Source organism: Aspergillus nidulans, chromosome VI (assembly GCF_000011425.1).
Source record: "Aspergillus nidulans FGSC A4 chromosome VI".
Taxonomy (NCBI): Eukaryota; Fungi; Ascomycota; class Eurotiomycetes; order Eurotiales; family Aspergillaceae; genus Aspergillus; species Aspergillus nidulans.
The window spans coordinates 592,465-610,896 of NC_066262.1; the positions used below are offsets into that span (position 1 = coordinate 592,465).

At 47.4% G+C, this 18,432-nt stretch overlaps 7 protein-coding genes across 7 annotated transcripts, besides 1 other annotated feature; 1 reads left to right on the forward strand and 6 right to left on the reverse strand.

Moving 5' to 3' along the window:
- Positions 1-18,432: part of a sequence feature (contig 1.58 1367..83422(-1)) that runs on past both edges of the window.
- Positions 8-1,525, reverse strand: ANIA_03461 (putative mitochondrial tricarboxylate transporter (Ctp); the record flags this gene model as incomplete). Its single annotated transcript, XM_655973.1, has 9 exons — positions 8-65; positions 124-273; positions 328-363; positions 422-679; positions 782-929; positions 999-1,130; positions 1,263-1,317; positions 1,383-1,386; positions 1,425-1,525. 9 exons carry the CDS (start codon positions 1,523-1,525, stop codon positions 8-10), a joined length of 942 nt encoding a protein of 313 aa, XP_661065.1.
- On the reverse strand, positions 2,738-4,544 carry dhh1 (DExD/H-box ATP-dependent RNA helicase DHH1; the record flags this gene model as incomplete). Its single annotated transcript, XM_050612442.1, has 4 exons — positions 2,738-3,660; positions 3,719-4,315; positions 4,368-4,426; positions 4,511-4,544. 4 exons carry the CDS (start codon positions 4,542-4,544, stop codon positions 2,854-2,856), a joined length of 1,497 nt encoding a protein of 498 aa, XP_050468366.1. The 3' UTR covers positions 2,738-2,853.
- Positions 5,204-9,578, reverse strand: ANIA_10415 (DNA repair protein SMC6). Its single transcript, XM_050612443.1, has 14 exons — positions 9,311-9,578; positions 8,842-9,260; positions 8,275-8,794; positions 7,999-8,226; positions 7,386-7,945; positions 7,238-7,331; positions 6,920-7,185; positions 6,206-6,862; positions 6,053-6,155; positions 5,838-5,996; positions 5,648-5,790; positions 5,543-5,591; positions 5,390-5,487; positions 5,204-5,342 (listed from the first exon to the last, which is right to left on the reverse strand). Exons 1-14 carry the CDS (start codon positions 9,404-9,406, stop codon positions 5,294-5,296), a joined length of 3,441 nt encoding a protein of 1,146 aa, XP_050468367.1. The 5' UTR covers positions 9,407-9,578; the 3' UTR covers positions 5,204-5,293.
- ANIA_03459 (metallodipeptidase) lies at positions 10,541-12,529 on the reverse strand. Its single transcript, XM_655971.2, has 5 exons — positions 12,304-12,529; positions 12,211-12,242; positions 12,090-12,157; positions 10,912-12,029; positions 10,541-10,850 (listed from the first exon to the last, which is right to left on the reverse strand). Exons 1-5 carry the CDS (start codon positions 12,507-12,509, stop codon positions 10,667-10,669), a joined length of 1,608 nt encoding a protein of 535 aa, XP_661063.2. The 5' UTR covers positions 12,510-12,529; the 3' UTR covers positions 10,541-10,666.
- On the reverse strand, positions 12,698-13,480 carry ANIA_03458 (mitochondrial 54S ribosomal protein mL58; the record flags this gene model as incomplete). The annotated part of the gene is made up of 1 exon (XM_655970.2): positions 12,698-13,480. One exon carries the CDS (start codon positions 13,478-13,480, stop codon positions 12,878-12,880), a length of 603 nt encoding a protein of 200 aa, XP_661062.2. The 3' UTR covers positions 12,698-12,877.
- On the forward strand, positions 14,422-15,519 carry ANIA_03457 (uncharacterized protein; the record flags this gene model as incomplete). Its single annotated transcript, XM_655969.1, has 1 exon — positions 14,422-15,519. The coding sequence occupies one exon, from the start codon at positions 14,422-14,424 to the stop codon at positions 15,517-15,519; it is 1,098 nt and encodes a 365-aa protein (XP_661061.1).
- On the reverse strand, positions 15,243-18,247 carry ANIA_03456 (cystathionine gamma-synthase). The gene is made up of 5 exons (XM_655968.2): positions 17,840-18,247; positions 16,339-17,731; positions 16,106-16,289; positions 16,004-16,046; positions 15,243-15,942 (listed from the first exon to the last, which is right to left on the reverse strand). Exons 1-5 carry the CDS (start codon positions 18,107-18,109, stop codon positions 15,823-15,825), a joined length of 2,010 nt encoding a protein of 669 aa, XP_661060.2. The 5' UTR covers positions 18,110-18,247; the 3' UTR covers positions 15,243-15,822.

Consider the following 18,432-nt stretch of genomic DNA (forward strand, 5'->3'; position numbering starts at 1 on the left):
TATGCTTTCAGATATACCTTCCTTCCGGATCTATGGAGTCGAGGATGTCCATAGACTTCTCGTACCTATGAGTAGCGCGTTAGTCACTAAGTCACAAAATAGGATTGGTCGGCGTGAACGAACATTGTGAATACTATGCCGCCGCTCATAATCAACCTTGCGAGTCTCGGAACAGCCCCGGACCAAAAGGTCAGGATACCTTCGTCCTTGAAAATTCGCGCGGCACAGACGAAGCTGTTTTTGTAGTTCTTGCTTGCCTCAAGCGATTGCATCCTATTTCGCTGTTAGCTAGCATCTCGCCCAAATCTAAGAGCTGGTTGGTCAAACCTAGTCTTCACGGTGTCAAGGGGTTGCGTCACGTATCTAGATAATGTTGTCAGTATGTCTTTTGAGATGATGTTGTGAACTATATTTGACATACACAGTAATTAAGCCTGCCATGCCCCCAAGGGCAAACGTGCTTGCAGTCCCTAGCTTTTCACCGGGTGCAACATAACCCTCTGCCATCTGCTTCAGCATGGTGTAGCTCGAAAACCGCGTCGCTGAATTCGCGGCCTGTCTAGCCGTAGTCGGAACGAATCCCTGGAAAAAGCCATGAATACCTCGCTCTCGGAAGATCACACCGCTACCGTGGAAAAATCCGCGCATACGTGGGTTGGCGGATTTACGGTCATCAATCCTGTAGGAGGTGGAAAGAGTACGGTATTAGCTACTACCCGTCTCGTGATTGTTGAAAGCCAGGCGCATAGACAGAACAACTGGGATATGGGGTAAGACTGACAATTGTGTCTTTATGCTTTCGAAGGGAGTTACAGCCAGCAGAGATTCGGTGAATCCAGCCCCAAAGCCAGCTATGACAGTTCTCGGGCCTGATATCTTTCCATCCTGATCCTGCAGCATCGACTTAAATGTATCGAACGCGACGAATCCTGAGTATAGCGACAATGTATCAGCGCCCCAAACCACAACAGTCTATACGCATAACACCAGGGACTCACGAATTCCAGCTTTTAAAGAATTTCCAATAATCAATGTTGTACAACCGGCGTACCATTGTTTTCCAAAAGGCGGCCATGGGAGCTTCTTCGAGTCGGGTAGCCTGCGATTGAGCTGCGATCGAGTCTTCGCAACTACAAATCACTTAGATCCTAGGTCTGGGGAAGAGCGTGAGAGAATCAAAGCATACATTCAGCCGGATAGGTGATTGCTACATCATGTTAGCACTCCAATTCGAAGAAGTTGAATAGTATCCTGAGTTCTACCAATCTCAATTGCGCCAGCTGTAGAGCCCGCAAGAATGGATCTTAAGCTGCTGGGCTGATAACCCATTATAAATAATTAGCGGGGGTCAGAGTGAGCTTTGAAAAAAAAACCAACCTTACGCCGCTGGTCGTTTGTTGTGGCAGCCATATTGATAGTGTTACTGGCTGATATGGCGGTTGAAAACGGTCTGTTGGCTGCTCCGGGATGTGGAGGAGCGAGTCTGAATCCGAGCCTCGGATACTATTTGGCTCTGATAGGTCATTTTCGCACCGCCGTTATGAGCTGATTTAACTCTCGAGTACATCACATATTGCTTTGCATGAATGGATGAATGGATTTGGTAATACTAGTTTTTCCATCATTTATGATAGATAGCTGCGCAAAGTGACGTGTTTGTGGAGGGCATAATTGGCATTTGCTAGATGCTATCTAGAAATACGGTCTAGCACCTAGACTTCCTCCAACCTTTTTTTTTTTTTTTATCTTTGTTGTTTGCTTCTGTTTCTGCTTTGTTATTTTTTCTTTTTTTTTCTTCTTTTCTTCATTTTCCCTGTTCTTTTCTTTCTTCGCATTCTTCCCCCACTGTTTTCTTTTTTCTGTCTTCTTTCCCCTTCCAGCCTTCATTCACCTAACCTCATCCCCCGAGTCGTACCCAGCGTATATTTTATGTACGCCTTTCTTCGTCCCATAAAAAACTGCCAGAGACCACACGCATGCCTAACATGCTTCAAGTTGAGTCATAATTAGGCATATCCACAACATTTGCGGGAACTTGATTGGCGTGTGCGAACAGGAAACAATAATGCATCGGATAGCATAAGCCGTCCAATATCAACTTGGAAAGCCATCGACAGCCTTTTCCCAGCTCTGAAGTCCAGGCCGAGTATGAGGCTCAGCGGAAGTAAAACGTAAGAGCAGCAAGTAACGGTGTAACAACGCAGAGACGAAGGGACGAAAGTGAATATCTCGCCCTCGTATGATTGCGCCGAACGCAATAACGCCTTGCGCCGATGCACAATAAAGAACAGGACCCGAGAAAATAGCAAATCAAGCCTGGAAACACCTGAATATATGTGCCATAACCTGCCCGTAAGCAGATTTGAAAAATCATTCAACATGGGCCAGCGAAGTGTCATCAAATGATATGTCAACAGCCGCCCATCTAGCATCTCCCCAAAGCCAAGACCGAGAACTCCGAATCATGCTTTGAAAAAGGGGCGGATCAAATGGCGATAACTTGAACGTATTTACACTGGTGATAGGGGAAAAGAAGTCAGATTTCTGGGACACTTGACATGCCACAAATGTGCTTGAACTGTGTTGTGAGCGACGAGGAGGATAGAGAAGAATAAAGGAATATGCATGCAAAAAAAAAAAAAAAATAACACCCGGGATAAACTCAATGAGATGAGGTGTTCCCGGCGCCATGGGCGTTAGACGAAATACACAAGCACTGAAAACCAGGTAACGGGTTGGAGTATGGAAGCTTGGTGAATCGATTCGGTATCTCAGACGAATGGAGATAGCAGAGAAGAAGAAAAAAAAAGGAGGCGATTACAAAAACTGGAATTTTCAATATAGACATCCAGTTTACGAAACCTGAGCCGGGGGTTGAGCCTTCCCGCCGGTTTGTCCTTGCGCGGCGTTGAATTTAGTCCCATCATTTTGCATGTTGCGACGCTGGCCTTGTCCACGTCCACCTCGGTATGGACCTCGTCCCTTGGACTGATAATGTCCCCCGTTCGTGTGGTGATTATGACGGCGGTCACTGGGGTTTGATGCTGCAGTGGCACCCTGGGATTGTTGAGGCGGATTCGAGATTGGCCGAGGAATGGTGTCGGGAGAATCGTACACATAAAGCTTCTTATCGATATTCTGCGGAATTGGTTGTATCTCGGTTCCTAATTCCTGCTCAATCTTATACAGGTTGAAGCGATCATCCCAATTAATAAGGTTGATTGCTAAACCCAGATGTCCAAAACGACCGGACCGACCAATGCGATGTAGGTAGGTTTCGGCATTTTTGGGAAAGTCAAAGTTGATAACCACGTTGACAGCTTGAATGTCGATACCTCGGGTTAGCAAGTCGGAGCACACTAAATTGCGGCAAACGCCATTCCGGAAATCGTGGAACACGCGATTGCGATGTTGTTGCAGCATTCGGGCATGTGAATAGAAACACGAATAGCCGAGCTCTGTAATCTTTTTCGCCAGAAGTTCCACTCGATTTGTTGAATTGCAGAAAATAATGGACTGGTTGATCTGTAATTTTGAGAAAAGTGTATTGAGACAGTGAACTTTCTGTTTCTCTTCCACAAATGCATAATATTGTGTGATACCGCGAAGGGTGAGTTCGTCCATTAGATTAATCTCGTAGGGGTTGCGCATGTGTCTATCCTGAGCTGGGCGTCAGAACGCGGGCGAACAAGAAGGTACCCAAGGAAACTCAACTTACCTTGAAGGACTTGACAATCATTGGGAACGTAGCACTGAAGAGCATGACTTGCCGGTCTTTAGGGTGAAATGAGAGAAGTTGTTCAATGACAGGGGTGAATTCGGGAGAAAGCAACTTGTCCGCCTCGTCCATCACGAAGGTAGGGCATTCAGACAAGTCCGCAACACCCTTACTGGCTAGGTCGAGGACTCTGCCTGGCGTTCCCACAAGGATGTGGACAGCATCATTGAGTCTGATAATATCGTCCATCAGTCCGGTACCTCCGGTAGTTACCATGACGTTGATCCCGAGGTGTTTCCCGAGGGTTTTGCAGACGTGAGAAGTTTGTAGTGCGAGTTCTCGTGTTGGGACGAGGATAAGCGCCTGTGTTTTAGTGCTTTTGGGATTGATGCGCTCGAGTGTAGGAATGACGAAAGCAGCTGTTTTGCCTGTGCCATTCTTTGCTCTGGCGAGGATATCCCTCCCGGTAAGGGCTACCGGGATCGTTTCCTCTTGGATGGGCGATGGCTTTTCGAACCCAGCCTCGAAAATTCCCATCATTAACTCTCGCTTGATATAGAAGTCTTCGAATTCTAGGCCTTTGGTAGCGGTAACGTCCTGGAAAAGATGTTAGATTGACGAAGCATATCCTGTATGAAATACAACAAACCTCCGTCTGCGGTCTGCCATCTTTTGCTGGGAGCTTTAGTTGTTCCTTCCACTTTGGATCTGGATTTGCATCACTAATAATAGGCAAGCAGCCTTAGTAAAGGGTTATCCAAAACAATTCAAAACGGTCTCCATACCCCAAACTTGTGTTAAGCTGCGTCGCGACAGAATCGGCCATTGTGGTTTACAGAGGGTTGGCCTTATTTGGAGTCTGAAGCGTGGTTCCAACCCTGAAGGATGAGTTGGATTTTAGGGAAAGAGAGAATTTGTCAACCACAAAATGTGAGCGGGCTGTAGAAGAAATTTCTTAACTGCGAGGTTGTGACAGACGTAGCAAGTGCCGTTTAGCACCCGGTGCCCGGTTTGCGTGGTGTTGCTGGTCAATGAACAATAGTTTGAATAGGTGTATGTGCGGTACTTAGGCCCCGAGTGGTCAAGGATGGTCTGAATAGGCAGGGTAAAGCTTGAAGAGGTTGTAGTGTGGTTGTGTGCTGCGGTGTTCTGCAAAGGTGAAGGTGAAGTGGTGAATGTAAGTGAGAGGCGGTAAAAAATGGCGATGCCGTCGGTGTCTTTGGCGAGTGGGCAGTGGATCAATGCGGGGACCATTCATTGCTGCGACATACTATCAACTAGGTATACAAAGTCTGCTGTCGTCCAGTCTCCGAGATTCTTTTTGATAATGTAATTTTTCGTGGCAGGAGTTTATCGAAGAGGATCAAACACCGTTTACAAAGTTCGTTACGATGAAAAGAGAGAATGAAGATGGTTCGTCAATCAATTTCCTCCGGGAGAACAAGACAGCAAACCTTCAACGTGCAGTGTCCTATTGTTCAAGTTATACTATGAAAAGCAGAAAGAAGGGATATCAAAAGAAGTCTCTCTAAAGTAAGCAGTTCTTTGGAGTTAGAGGCGTACTTCTAGCAACTTCTAATGCCTAAAAGACAGTATTGCTTGTCCCCGTTCTGGTTCTGCTAACCTATACGCCAGTCAGCTTTATCCTGAATAAAATCTGTTAACCCGTACTCTTTCACCATGACATCAGGCGCTAGACTAATCTCAGCTCTTGAGCCAGGCGTGATGAGTATGAATTGGCGACCGACAGACCGTCTGGCGGCATACATCTGTATAGGTTTACTTAGCAATCTCCTTTCCTTGCCTGTACGGAGGATCACATACGAGCATATCGATCGCCATCTTTCTGTTTATATGGTCCATGTAAACATCACTGCAGCAAGTCTTAGTAAAGGAATTGCTGACAGGCTTTTAGCGATAGCTGCTTACAATTCATCTAAACAGCGAATTGGTGATCCCATGGCTTCCCAGAGCGCCAGTAAAAGGCAGACTTGCGAGAATGATTTCTCCCCTCCGGAAAGGGTTCTCGCGCCACGTCCTTCGCTGCTATCCTTAGTAATGTCCGGTTCAACCTGCGAAGTAAGCACATGTTGATTCAGAGCTTGTCGTATGGATATACCTGCAAGTCTAAAGTTTTGTTCTCATGATCGGCCAAGAGTCGCCCGCGGAAGCTTCTTTCACTCAAAAGATAAGTGAATTGTGCTTTGGCACGAGAGGAGATATGTGATCTAAAAGCACGCCAGCGCTCCTTACGATGATTGAGACTAGCTTTGAGAACCTATGCAATATCCGTTAGTGATGATCGCTAGATATGAAAGTAAGGCGTGGCAGAACTTCAAGAAGCATCCCAAATTCTTCCACCTGTTTCAGAGCCTGCTGATGAGCCTTGATGGCCGTGTCCGCTTCCGCGCGGATTTCTTCTCGACTGCCACCTAGCCTAAGATCTTGTCAGTAGACGTTGACTTGTAAAGACACTTTTTGACGCACTCTCGACTATAAGTTACCATATCTCGTGTGACTCTCTCGAGTTTGCGGTCTAAGGTGGCTGGAGTTTCACCTTCATCGATCTCAACACGCTCGGATATTACGCTGGCCTTCGAAATATACTCAAGTACATCAGCATCAGCACTATCCCTTTTTTGTTTCATACGAGCTCTGCGTCGATTAGTGTCGTCAACCAGCTCGACAGCTGCATTTTTCTCGCCAATCCTTTTGCGTCGCTTGTCGGCGATCAAGTATTGCTCACTCTCAGCGACTCTGAGCTCATCTTTCAACCGAGCAATCTCAGCATCCTTAGTCGCCAGTTCTTTCTTGATCCTTTTCAAGTTTTGCATCATCTCTGTCATGGCGTTCGCAGCATCGTCGAGAGAACCCTCATGCGTAAGCTTTTCCTCTTGAGCTTCTCGCAGAGACGCTTGAAGTATTTCAAGATCTCCGTCCTGACTACCCTCTTTCTGAAGGGATTCTTCTAGCTCTTCAATACGGTCATCCTTTCTCTGGCTTTCAATGACAAGAAAATTTTTCTTCCTTTCGTTCCGTTCGAAAGCCTGCCTACAGCGTGTGAGGTGAGACTGGGCAGAGCGCAGTTCTTCTTCTCGAGCGTTTAGAACTTGTCTGAGATTCGCTACCGCCTCGCGTTGCACCCTACAAGATTAACTTGCATCCGCAATACTATGCTGGACTGGGAACAGTGATTCTTACCTGATTTGCGAATCCCGATCCGATTTCATCCTTGGGCTACCAGAATAAACTGACACAGGGGCCTGACTTGGCTCCCCATTTCTACTGTAGGAAAGAAGAATACCTCGACGTCTGTCGCTTTTGTTGATACAAAAGCACCGTTTAGCGTTTCTCGGCCTTTCACCGTCAAATAGCACAGACGACGCCTCTTCGAGATTCTCGATAAGAAGGTTCTGCTCTATACCGTGGTTGATAACCAATTGTCGACGAACTAACTCGTTATCAAACTTGTTCCTTGATGTTAGTCCCGTATCATATGGATACTGATTATAGGCCTACCTGAAGAACTCGTAAAACCGTATTGAATTGTTGATCTGGCTCGTGCTGGGAAGTATTTATACTACCACCGCTGCCAATGAAAATTGGCGTCGGACTGATGCATTATTAGCAGCAGAGACGGAAAGGGGCGATGTTCGCAAAGCCTTACCAGTTGACTCGGTGCATGATTTCGGATAGGATACTTTGATCGCGTTTCGAGGTGACAATGAATCCATTCAACGTTGCCCCAAATGAACTTTCTAGAATAGATGACCACTCTGGTTTGAGCAGAGTCACGAAGTTTCCAATAGGTCCAACAGGTGTCTCAGTGAACGATCGGTTTTGCTGAATTGCTTTAAGAAGAGCTGACATCCTTTCAGGAAACCCTGAATTTCTGCCACTACCTTCCCTGTTAAGATTATGTAGTAGGCTGTTTGCTTCCTCAAGATCACGTCTAGCTTGGGCAACGGGCTGATACGCTGCCTTTTCCTGACTCTCGGCCGCTCTTATATCGTCACTAAGTTGAGATGCATTCTGCTCGAGTTCATCAATCTGCTTCCGGACTTCCATGGCATCTTGTTTAGCTCGCTCAAGTTCATCCAACTTCCTTGAATAGCCGCCACCATGGAGGTCAGCCAGCCGCCGTGTCTCTTCATCGACCTGATGTTGCAGTTGCTGAATCCTTGCATTTGCTTCTCTTACATGTTCTCTTATTCGACGTTGCTCAGCCTTAGATGGAGATTAATAGATGTTCACTGGTGCCGGGAGGACATAAACAATACCTGAAGCTCATGCCGTTCATTCAGAGCTTCGTTCCACCTGGCTTCGATGTCGTTCCTCTCATTTTGGGCATTGTCAACCTTAGCAGACGCCTCTCTGCAGTATTGGGCTGCAGTAATAGCTTCTGCCTCCACCTCTCGAATCGCGGCATCACATCTCGCAACTTCGGCCTCAACCTCGGATATCTTGCTGTCCAAGCTAGAAATTTCCGCTATCAAAGAGTCCCTAATCTGTCTAAATTAGTCTGGAGACTTGAGTAGTAAAATTAGGCTTCATACCCTTTCTTGCTCCTCTACTTGAGCCCAGGCTGCTTGTCTTCGTAGTTTTCTCTGCCGCTCCCGGAGGTTTTCCTGCTGGTCGGACATCTCCAGTTTTCTTTCAGCTGCATCCCGGCGATTCTTTAGGACTGAGACGTCTTGTTGTTTGCTTTTGATTTTCTCCTCGATTTGGTCACCGTACTCTTCTATTAGCCGGTAATCCTGATCAAGTTGTTCTAGCTGAACACCTTTCACAAAGAACTTGTACTTTTCAGCGGGGCTGGACGAACTAAGAAATTGGCGAGCCATATCTTGCGACAGAACATTCATCGGGTTCTCAAATTGCAAAGTGAAGTGGTCAATAATAGCATCAAGTTCAGTCCTCTTGGTGGAGAAGATGCGCCCATTATCTGCTTTTATCTTGAAGCTGCTCGCGCCACTTTTAGAAAAATGACGCTCCACTATGATTGACTTTCCAAGATCGTCAGGCAGGTAGGCCCCGTCGCCTTGATTTTTAATCCGCACAATGATAGTAGCGGATCTTTTAAGAGTCAGAAACGAAGAACCTCCTGAGGAGGAAAAACTTACTCTTTACCTTCCTTAATAAAGCTTTTGAGACTCTGGCCTCGATTAGTGGTTGACGCTTTCCCACCCAAACATAGTGTTATAGCTGTCAAGACCGCACTCTTGCCGCTGCCATTCTTCCCCACGATGAAGTTGATCAAAGGACCGAGCTCCACTTGGAAGTGGTCATGACACATAAAGTTATAACATTCAACTCGCTCAAGGATTCCATGTTCCGAAGGCGCATTGGGTTCATCACTGCCGAAAGAATACTTCTCTTGGATGATTTGTGTCGCGAGCAACTCCAGCTCTTCTTCGTCCTGCTCCAGATCAACGGTAGATGATGTGGTTGCTCTTGCGGTATCTCCGCCAATATCACTGAATGCGAGACTATGGTCTGATCGATGAAACTCGGCAAAATCGGAAACACGGGGCCGTTTTCTCTGTCTTCAGATGTTAGTTCCAGAGGTTGTTGTATATCATACGCACACACCGTTTGAAGAGAAAGAGAGGAACGATCCGATGAGGTGTCTTCGTGATCCGTATCAGAAAAGTCTTGAGACTCCTGTGAGCGCTTTTGGTTTGACATCTTCAATATGCGATATCGACATTAAGTTGTGGAGGCCGAGACCGGTCATACTAAATTTGCGGGGCAGGCATAGAATCGAAAAATTATTGGCAGTCTTCTTGTCGCAATCGTTTTAGAGATGTCGTCGGTTTGGTGAGCGTAATTGAAAGAATCTGGCTAAAGGTGCTGTCAAGTATCGTTGTCTTTGTGCTGTCTGCTGGCTAACTGCTATTGATGACCCGTAGTCGCGTTTGGCGCGTCGCGGCGTCATTCACGTGATATTTACGAGAAGTACAAATGTCAACTGGAGGAGATCTCTATCTTACTAATCAAGTATACAGCACCTCAGTCGACTGACCTTCCATACCTCCAGTTTAATATGGAGAGATCAACATATCTCCTGACGATCAGGAGAATTATCATAATAGCTATAAAATCACTATACAAACTGTAGATATGAGATTAAGGCCTTCAATTTAACGATTTCGTTGCAGACATTGGTCACATGACAGAAATCGGTACTAGGAACCATCTCGATAGTCTACAACAAACTACCTGCTGCACTTGTGGCAAGACAAAGCTTCAGTACACTCCTTCTTCTGCCCATACACCAGAAAGCGCTGGAAGGATAGATGGAGATGTATAAGGGATGGCCCGTCAAACACAATAGACTGGCTCTTAAGTACAGCTGCTGGGGCTGAAGAATTCAGCCGCATCGTGCAAGAATCATCCTTCTTCAAGGATATACGCCCAAACTGGGCCCGCCGGAGCGCTTGATAGTGCGACTGTCTACACATCTACCTGGATAAAGGGTACAGCCCCTCCCCCCCCATCTATAGGTAGCCAAAACGGGCATCTGCCCCCAGAAGACCTGGCCAGGGTAGCGCCGGATGCTTCTTCCGCTCATTTCGAACATATATCGTCCATAGTTGCTGCTTCAAACCTGTATCTAGCTAGTTTTAGGGAGTTCTGTTTAGGCAGCACGTCCAGATGCCCCCTGGGAGGCCGCAAATCACGTGGGCCCCGTGATCCGCCAAGTGACGTTAAAATAATAAAACCAAACCAAACCAAACCTACAACAAACTACCTATTACGTCGCGGTATAAGGGCCTTGTTTCGTTTTCTCTAACTTATACAGAATACAACAAATGCGTTAGAATAGCAGCAAAAAGTCATCCTGGTTCGCTTAGTCTCTGCAAAAAATTCACCTCTGTGGACCTTGTATGCTTTGAGACTTAATGTTTGCCCCTTACCAGTCGATGCTATTGTACTGTGCAGTACCTAAGCCCCCATAGGCTCTTCTGCGACGTAATGCAGATAAGCACCAAGTAGCTTGATCCCTTCAATATAATTCCTCTTGTCCAGTTTTTCGTTGACAGAATGTGCGGCATCGGTTGAGCTTCCCATTGGTAACAGCAAAACATTCTTGCCGGTCGCCTCCTCAAAAGTCAATGTGATGGGTATACTGTTTTGATCAACATCTGCATACTTGCAGCTTCGACGAGACCGCCATTTTGAACACATACCTTCCACCCTCTCGGGTCATGTCTGGCTCTACACCAAACACTTGCTTCACAGCTTTGCTGGCAGCCGCAAAGTTCCAATGCTTAGGGCTGGCTACCCACCATTTGCCGTCATGCTGTAACCAAACATCCAACGTGTTCTTGCTGTTCAGCTTAGAGAACTCGGACTTGATATAATCAAACACAAGCCTGTTTACATCCGCACTCTCCATGTTGGGAACAGTCCTAATGGAGAACTTGCCAATGACCTTTGCTGGAATAACAGTTTTGGCTCCTGGAGCCGAGTATGCTCCTTCGATGCCATGAATAGACAAGGATGGGAACCTCCACCGAGCCATGAGAGTCCTTTCTTTGGTCGGATGAATTCCAGTTTCACTGCCCAAGGACTCATGAAGATTTTCCATCGTGTAGCTTATGTTGGTGTATAGAGACTTCTCTTCTTCCGTGACCGGCTCGACAAGATCCATGATGCCAGGAATCAGAATATTGCCTTGAGAGTCCACGAGTTTGGATAATACGCTAATAAGGTCCGTCATTGGCTCATGAGCAGAGCCACCAAAGACGCCGCTATGGAGATCTTGAGCAGGGCCCGAGACACTGACAGAGTAATAGTTGCATCCTCGTAGCCCATAGGTCAAACAAGGCTTTTCGGTCCCCAGCCAGTAGTTGTCCGAGATGCACACAGCATCTGCGTCTTTAAAAAATCCCTTGCTCTCGGAATGAATGAATTCCTCCAAGCCTTCAGAGCCATACTCTTCCATGCCCTCGAAACAGCAGAGAAGATTGACAGGTAGCTCGACGCCAGCCTTCTTGTGGGCGTCAATCACATTAAGCCAGCCTAAAACTGGGCCCTTGTCATCAGTGCTTCCGCGACCAAACATTCTTCCCTTGTCATCGACGGTGAGCTCAAATGGTTCTGTAGCCCAGCCGTCTTCTTTCAATGCGGGCTGCACGTCGTAATGACCGTACACTAGAATCGTCTTCTTGTTTTTATCGTTGCCATATCGGGCTATGACTACTGGCGGTAGGTCAAGGTGCTCTTTTCCGGGCTGCTTGCCGAGTGGCCTCTGGTGCACCTCAGCCCCCAAGGCTTTGAGCTCGGAGGCAAGGAACTCTGCCATCTTGAAGAGGTAAGCAAAGGTTGATGCAGTGAGTATGTGGGAAAGGCTCGTTGTACGTACCTTAAAGACATCCTTTCTATTCTCGTCTTGCGCAGATACAGACGGAATCGCCACAGCCTTGCGTAGACCTTTGCGCCATATTAATACACCTGATGTAGTGATCTCGGGAATAGAGACTTACGGTCGATGAACGAGCCAGACAGGTCATCAACCCTTTGAGAAACCGATACCTAACTTAGACTGTGATTTCAGATTGGGTTTGGAGAGAACGCACTGCTTGAAAAAGGGTTCGAGTTGGGGCGCCATTTTGTGGTCACTTATGTGTCCGTAGAATGAGCGGCGGGACAATAGCTGAGGTATCTTCGGACGAGTATCAGTATATTGCGATAGCCTGTTACCTCCTAAGTAGGATAGCGATAATGAGAGGGACAACTGATGTTTTGTAAAGGAAGTCGTTATGCTACGCAGGGTGAGGGGCATTCTGCTGGATACATGCAGTCTTCTGTTGGGTGGGTTTACCTGACGGCAATTCCCGACACCCACCAACTGCCAATTCTCCGTGTCTAAGCGCGCTAGATCCCGGTTGCGTTAGGCAGAGATCCAGCTTTTACTGCAATATTCATCATGACTCGCTGCGAGCGGAAGAACCCCAATGTGGCTTAGAGCAGATGCTGTAATGTTATCTGACCCGGATGCATCGTTTAATCTGGAATACATGGCTTGCTAATCAGCCCTGGCTATTACTGTACATGAAGAATGCGCCCTTAGGGGTTGGTCTCGAAACGCTCGGCAATTTTAATAAAGAAGGTGAGCATGAAGTCGCGGAAAGTCCACCGTACACGTCTGGGTCACTCGTCCCGACCCCAGGTCTCTTTCCGCAACTTGCGGTCCTCTCTTGCCATCCGACGCTTCGCACCCCATCTTGACTGTACGGCTTGTAAAACCTGTTTTTGGATCTCCTTCTTCTGTGGGCTCGCCTGACATACTTGGGCGATAAATAGCGGAGAACAGTCAAAGCGTTTCGCTAATTTGCCTCGACTCCAAGTCATTGGGTCGTTTAATCGGAGTTTGCGGATTTCAGTAATATCTGATGGGGTCAAATGATACTTTTTTTCGGCTTCGAATTTGAACACAGAGGGCAGTTCCTCAACGGTAGAGGTATTGGCAGGGGTTTCGGCGCGAAGGGTCCTTCGGGCGTCGTTGGCGGGAAGGAATTTTGTCGGGGTATGATACACAGAGGGTGAACTCGATGGCGGGTTGTAGATGATATGACTTTGGGTTTGATCCGAAGGAAAACCGAAGGAGGCATCCGGTTTGACTCGTAGGCGTTGTTTAGTGCGCCTGTAAGAAGACTGATTCCGCCGCAACTCCAGTGAGACAGGCTCGCATGGAGATAAAAAAAAAGGCAATCCCATGATGGGCCTTCTGGAAACTGAAACGAATGTCGCCATCACAATAGCTTCGCCTTGCGGGATGACGGGGAACAGGGAATATAAGCTATCGAGTCCAAGCAAAGCAACCACCTTGAGAATGCAGTCAGTAGAATGTAACACAAAAGATACGAGCACAGAAACGTGGAAAAGAAAGACCTATGAGCCTAGCAATACATGTATTGGGAGCACTGGCGTTTTTTGCCTTGAGGCGACTTGGGTCCCTAGAAGCTCGCGACGGCACAAGAGCAGACAAGAGCCCATAAACTTTTCCCTGACAAAAACCGGCGGACGGGTGGAGTTTCGTGGAATAATTTGTCAGCTTGACATAAAGAAATTATGCGAAGATCCAAACCTTTCCCGGGGCCTTGGCAGGTGTCATGTGTCCACCACAGCTTCTCGCTCCATGCACCTCTTGCTCTCAGCATGTTATGAGCTCAAGACTGAACCCTGGTATGGAAGAATAAAAATCATCTTACTCACATCCTCAAAGTCTCTGTTACTTTTCCAGCTGTTTGAGACCATGTTTTATTCGCCATATTAACATAACGTGCACATAGCTCATCCCCTTCAAGTCGGCTGCTCCAACCGCGCTTCCCAATTCAACAAATTCCGGTGCTTATTTTGAACGCCGCTCTGACGTATCGTCCTAATATCTTGATCTAGTCATTAAGCGCCTTGAAGTCCATTCTGTTATACGTGAGCCCCGTGTAATTCTTCACAAGCTGTCCGCATGATGCCGACGTAGGTCGTGGACTGTTCATGACTTCAAATCTCAGGTACTCTTTGCGTCCGTCTACTGCCTAAGCGAACGACAGAGGGCTTGAATACCAATACCGAGACAGATATCTTCTATTTGGCCAATTCTTGACGAGCTGAGTTTCCGCTTACCGTTGAATGATTTCGTTGTGAGCCCATTCACCGTATCAAGCCCAAGTGAACCGAGAGCCCAGGGCTTCGACATGAGCGAGAACAAGGAGACGGGAAGCGACAAGACGCAGGCCGAACAAACTCAAAGCATGGCCACATCCGAGCAAACACTGGCGGGTAATGTGGCACCTAGTGGAGGAGACACTGAACATACAAAACCGCTACGGCTGATCAGTCGGCGCTGCAGTTGCGTGAGAGGAGAAAATGCAGAGACCGATCGAGAAACTGCTATGAGAATGACCTATGATGCGCATTCAACAATGACTGCTGGCGCTACCCGCCTAAAACCATTGAGCCTTTCCCCAAGCAATAGTTCATTCTCGTCCCCGCGAGGAAGGACGCCGCAACAAACTCCGCCGTTGCCTGGACGAGCAGCCGAACGGTCACCTTTACAGGCGAATCCGCCCGCATCCCTGATTTTCGAACGCAGTGTGCAGGAAGATATCCTGCTACCCCAAACGTCACCATCAATTCCTTCACATATCAGAACAGAGAATCATATTCCTCCGGTCTTGGAAGCATCATCCGCGGCAATTACGGACAATGGTCTCGATCCAGATTCGGTGGAGATCGTTACCCATAATATGCATCATTCTGCTACGAATGGGGTTCATGCGGAACATTCATTGCATCCACTTTCATCCGACAATACAATGGATATTGATGATTTCGAAGAAATTCCGTCGGCTAGCCAGGGCTTGGAGGCATCTGATGTCCGCCGCTTGAGTTTCATCTCTTTTGCTGATGTTGTGAACGCTGAAAATGCCGAAACAGGGGAGTTTCCACCCAGTAACGAATTTCATCACAGGGGATCGGGCAGCCCAAACTCGTTGGCTACAGCATATCGCAATATGTCACCATCGCCGTTGTACTCACCGGCGTCTTCTCATGGTTTTGGTACTTCTCCGCCGACGAGCATCTCAACCTCTGTCAAGGGCCTGGAGCTCTCCCCAAATCGTTGTGTCCGGGGTGCTGAGAGCCCACTTCTTTCTGTCTACAGACCGGTTTCCCCCAGCTTTGGTGGCGATTTGAACATTGAAACCATGAGACAGGCTTTGAGGCGAACAGGTAGCGGAGACTTGGGCGCGCCTCCGAACCAGCTATCTAATACAATAGATAGCGAGGACTGAATGCCTGTTCGACCAGCCTGAAGCTTCATGAAGGTCGTCGACCACCTGTGTTAAATAACGCTTATGCTGTTCCCATGATTTTGTAGTACATTACTTCCCTGGGGGCTGTCACTTATACCCTTGCCTGACCTATTCTATATACGCTAGTCTTTTTTATTAGCACAATTTTGACGTTCCCACGTTAATTCTCATATAATATCGATAATCTTAAGATGTGATGTGCCGTCGACGAAACCGAGAAGGCTAGATGGTGTATCAAGGTAACGACTGAACGACCCTGAAGCTGTTATATGATAATGACTTCTATTTAGATATCTTAGCGACTGCATCAAGTGCTTGTTGCACTTTAGCGCGAAGCAATGGGACATCTTCCAAACCGACGCTTATCCGCACCAAGTCAAACTCTACGCCAAATGAGCTTGCCTGAGCAAGTAGAGTTAGACAAACCAGAACTAAGCCAACGTGATGGAAGATGAATACATACCCAGTCAAGCTCACTATAGTGAGCAAGTAGCGTATACGGAGAACTAGACAGTTATTAGCAAATCGTCTGAAACATTGACAGCACCTGTCCTGCAAACGCTACCTCAGCGTGAAGTTAGTCCCAAGACTGGGTCCCTTGTGGACTTCTAGGTTGTCGAAGAAGGCAATCGCCTCTGCTGTGGAGTGGAAAGTGACAGAGAACAAACCACCATAGCCTCCATTTGGAGTGCGAAATGCCTCGTAGAAAGGCAGTGTAGGACTGAACTTAGGGTAATACACATTCTTAACTATATAATGGTTAGAACCGGATTGACTGTTGTATAGAAGGGACCCTACCAATTGGAGATTCTTGGAGCATTGCTGTTATCACCTCTGTTGTATGATTGATTTTTTCAATGCGAGAAACGAAGTCGCGGCTGTTCCTTTCGAGGAAGACGGCATCTTCTACCCATAAGTTGTCTTCATAGCCCCGGTTGAATGTATCTTTCAATAATGGATAGTATCGACCGTGCGGATTTAGCACCGCACTCCCTCCCATAACATTGCTGTCTCCGCTGAAGATTTTCGTCAAACTACTGACCACGATGTCCGCGTGAGAAAGCACGTTGATGTTGAGAAAATTTCCCACTGTTTCATCGACGACCACCGCAAACTCATACTTGTTGGCTAAGGCTCGGATCCGCTTAAGATCAGGTGTCTTGAGAAGGGGATTGCCCGGGAATTCAGTGAAGAGAGCCAAGAATCTCTCTCCACCGGCTAACCGTGCCTCCAGATCATTTAGATCCTCAGATGACCCTCGCCCGTAAAAGACACATCCGGGGCCCCATTTCTCAAGGATTTTCAATGTATCAATGTAGGGGAATCCGAAGCAGACGCTTTTCATAGAACCCCTCGCTTCGAGGAGCAACCTGTGGGAATTGAAGATCGAACTCATGCCGCTTGGGAAAAGGAAAACATCCGATTCTGAAAGCCCTGCTACTCTTCCTTCCTGTGAGGCTTTCTCCAAAGCCTCATTCAATTCCACGTCTGCCGTCAGCACACCTGCTATTCGCCTGCGTACGGCAATCTTTGCCTTGCTGGCTAGTGAGGTACTCAAGTTCCTTCCAAACCGTTCTTCAATAAACTGAACTGACTCACGTCCTTCGTGCGGTTTGTTGGCTGAAACTGCGTTATGTGATGAAACTTTACCTATCCCGTTTATTGAACCCTTTCCCTGATATCTCCGAGGGCCCTTGTGGATGATTTGGCGCGTTGCATCTCCTGTAACATTTTTCCTTTCCGTAAGAAGACCATCCTTCAGAGCACCAAGACAGAATTCACCCCGCCTGCTTGAAACGCCGTCACCCGTATGTTGCCACGCTTGTTTCGCGATTTTTGCGTGCTCCTTAGGATATATAACGCACGATAGAAGTGACTGAATGGTGCTCAGCTCGGTTTCCAGCTCCTTGGTAGGAACAAAGTCAAGGACGCGAATTTTATGTGCTTCTTCGCGTGAAATTCTTGATAGGATGAATGTGTGACACACTCGCGCAGTGTTCGGAGAAGGGAAAAGGGTCGTTGCCTCATATTCTGGATTCCCAAATCGAGCAACAATTTCTTGGGCGAGCTCCTGGATGATGGGATGGACAAAGAATCGGGGATAACCGCATTGCATCTTATTTACAAGCCATAGCTCCCCCTCTTCGTACGCCACGTTCGCTTCCCATGTGGGAAGTGACACGCTCACAGCCTGGGTAGTATCAGCTGAGCACTGGAATCAATTGATGTCGAGGCTCCTGGTGAACAGGTAATTGCATGTATAACAAATGCACGCGGGGTACGCGGGGTAAATACATACATGATCTGTGTTTGGGGGTACCGGGCCTCCGGGTTCCTGAAGCATTATTTTTGGGGATAAGACCCTGGTTTCTAAGTCAAATTGACCAGCTGCGCCTGCAATATGAGATAAGGTATATGAGGATGGAGAAAATTGGCCTTGCAAACCGGAGTTCTGGCTTGAGTTGTGACGGCAAATTAAGAAGTGAGCAGCGATCTCGGCGATGAGCATGAAGGCAGCGGGCCAATCATATTGGAACTTAATTAATGCTTCATCAGAGCGGTGAGTCATAGGTTTGAAGGAGCTCAAGTTAGGCTTGTAGTCAAATCGTGATTCATTCTAGGTCCGAGCGCAGCCTAGTGCTTGGTGTAGAGCAACTGTACTTTATGGTAGGAAAAGGTCGATCTACTCCGGATAGCCACCATTGCGTATCTAAGTCAAACTTGTGCTCAGATGTGTTGCGACCTGCGGCCTTGGATGCTGTGGCGCTCCGGCCAATAACACGTGATCTTATCTGACTTCACACGTGATCTTATCTTCGATCACCACTAAGAAAAAAGTTTCGATGGAGACTTTCAAGTTCTGACTTGGAGCAGATCGTCTGCTGGGCTTTG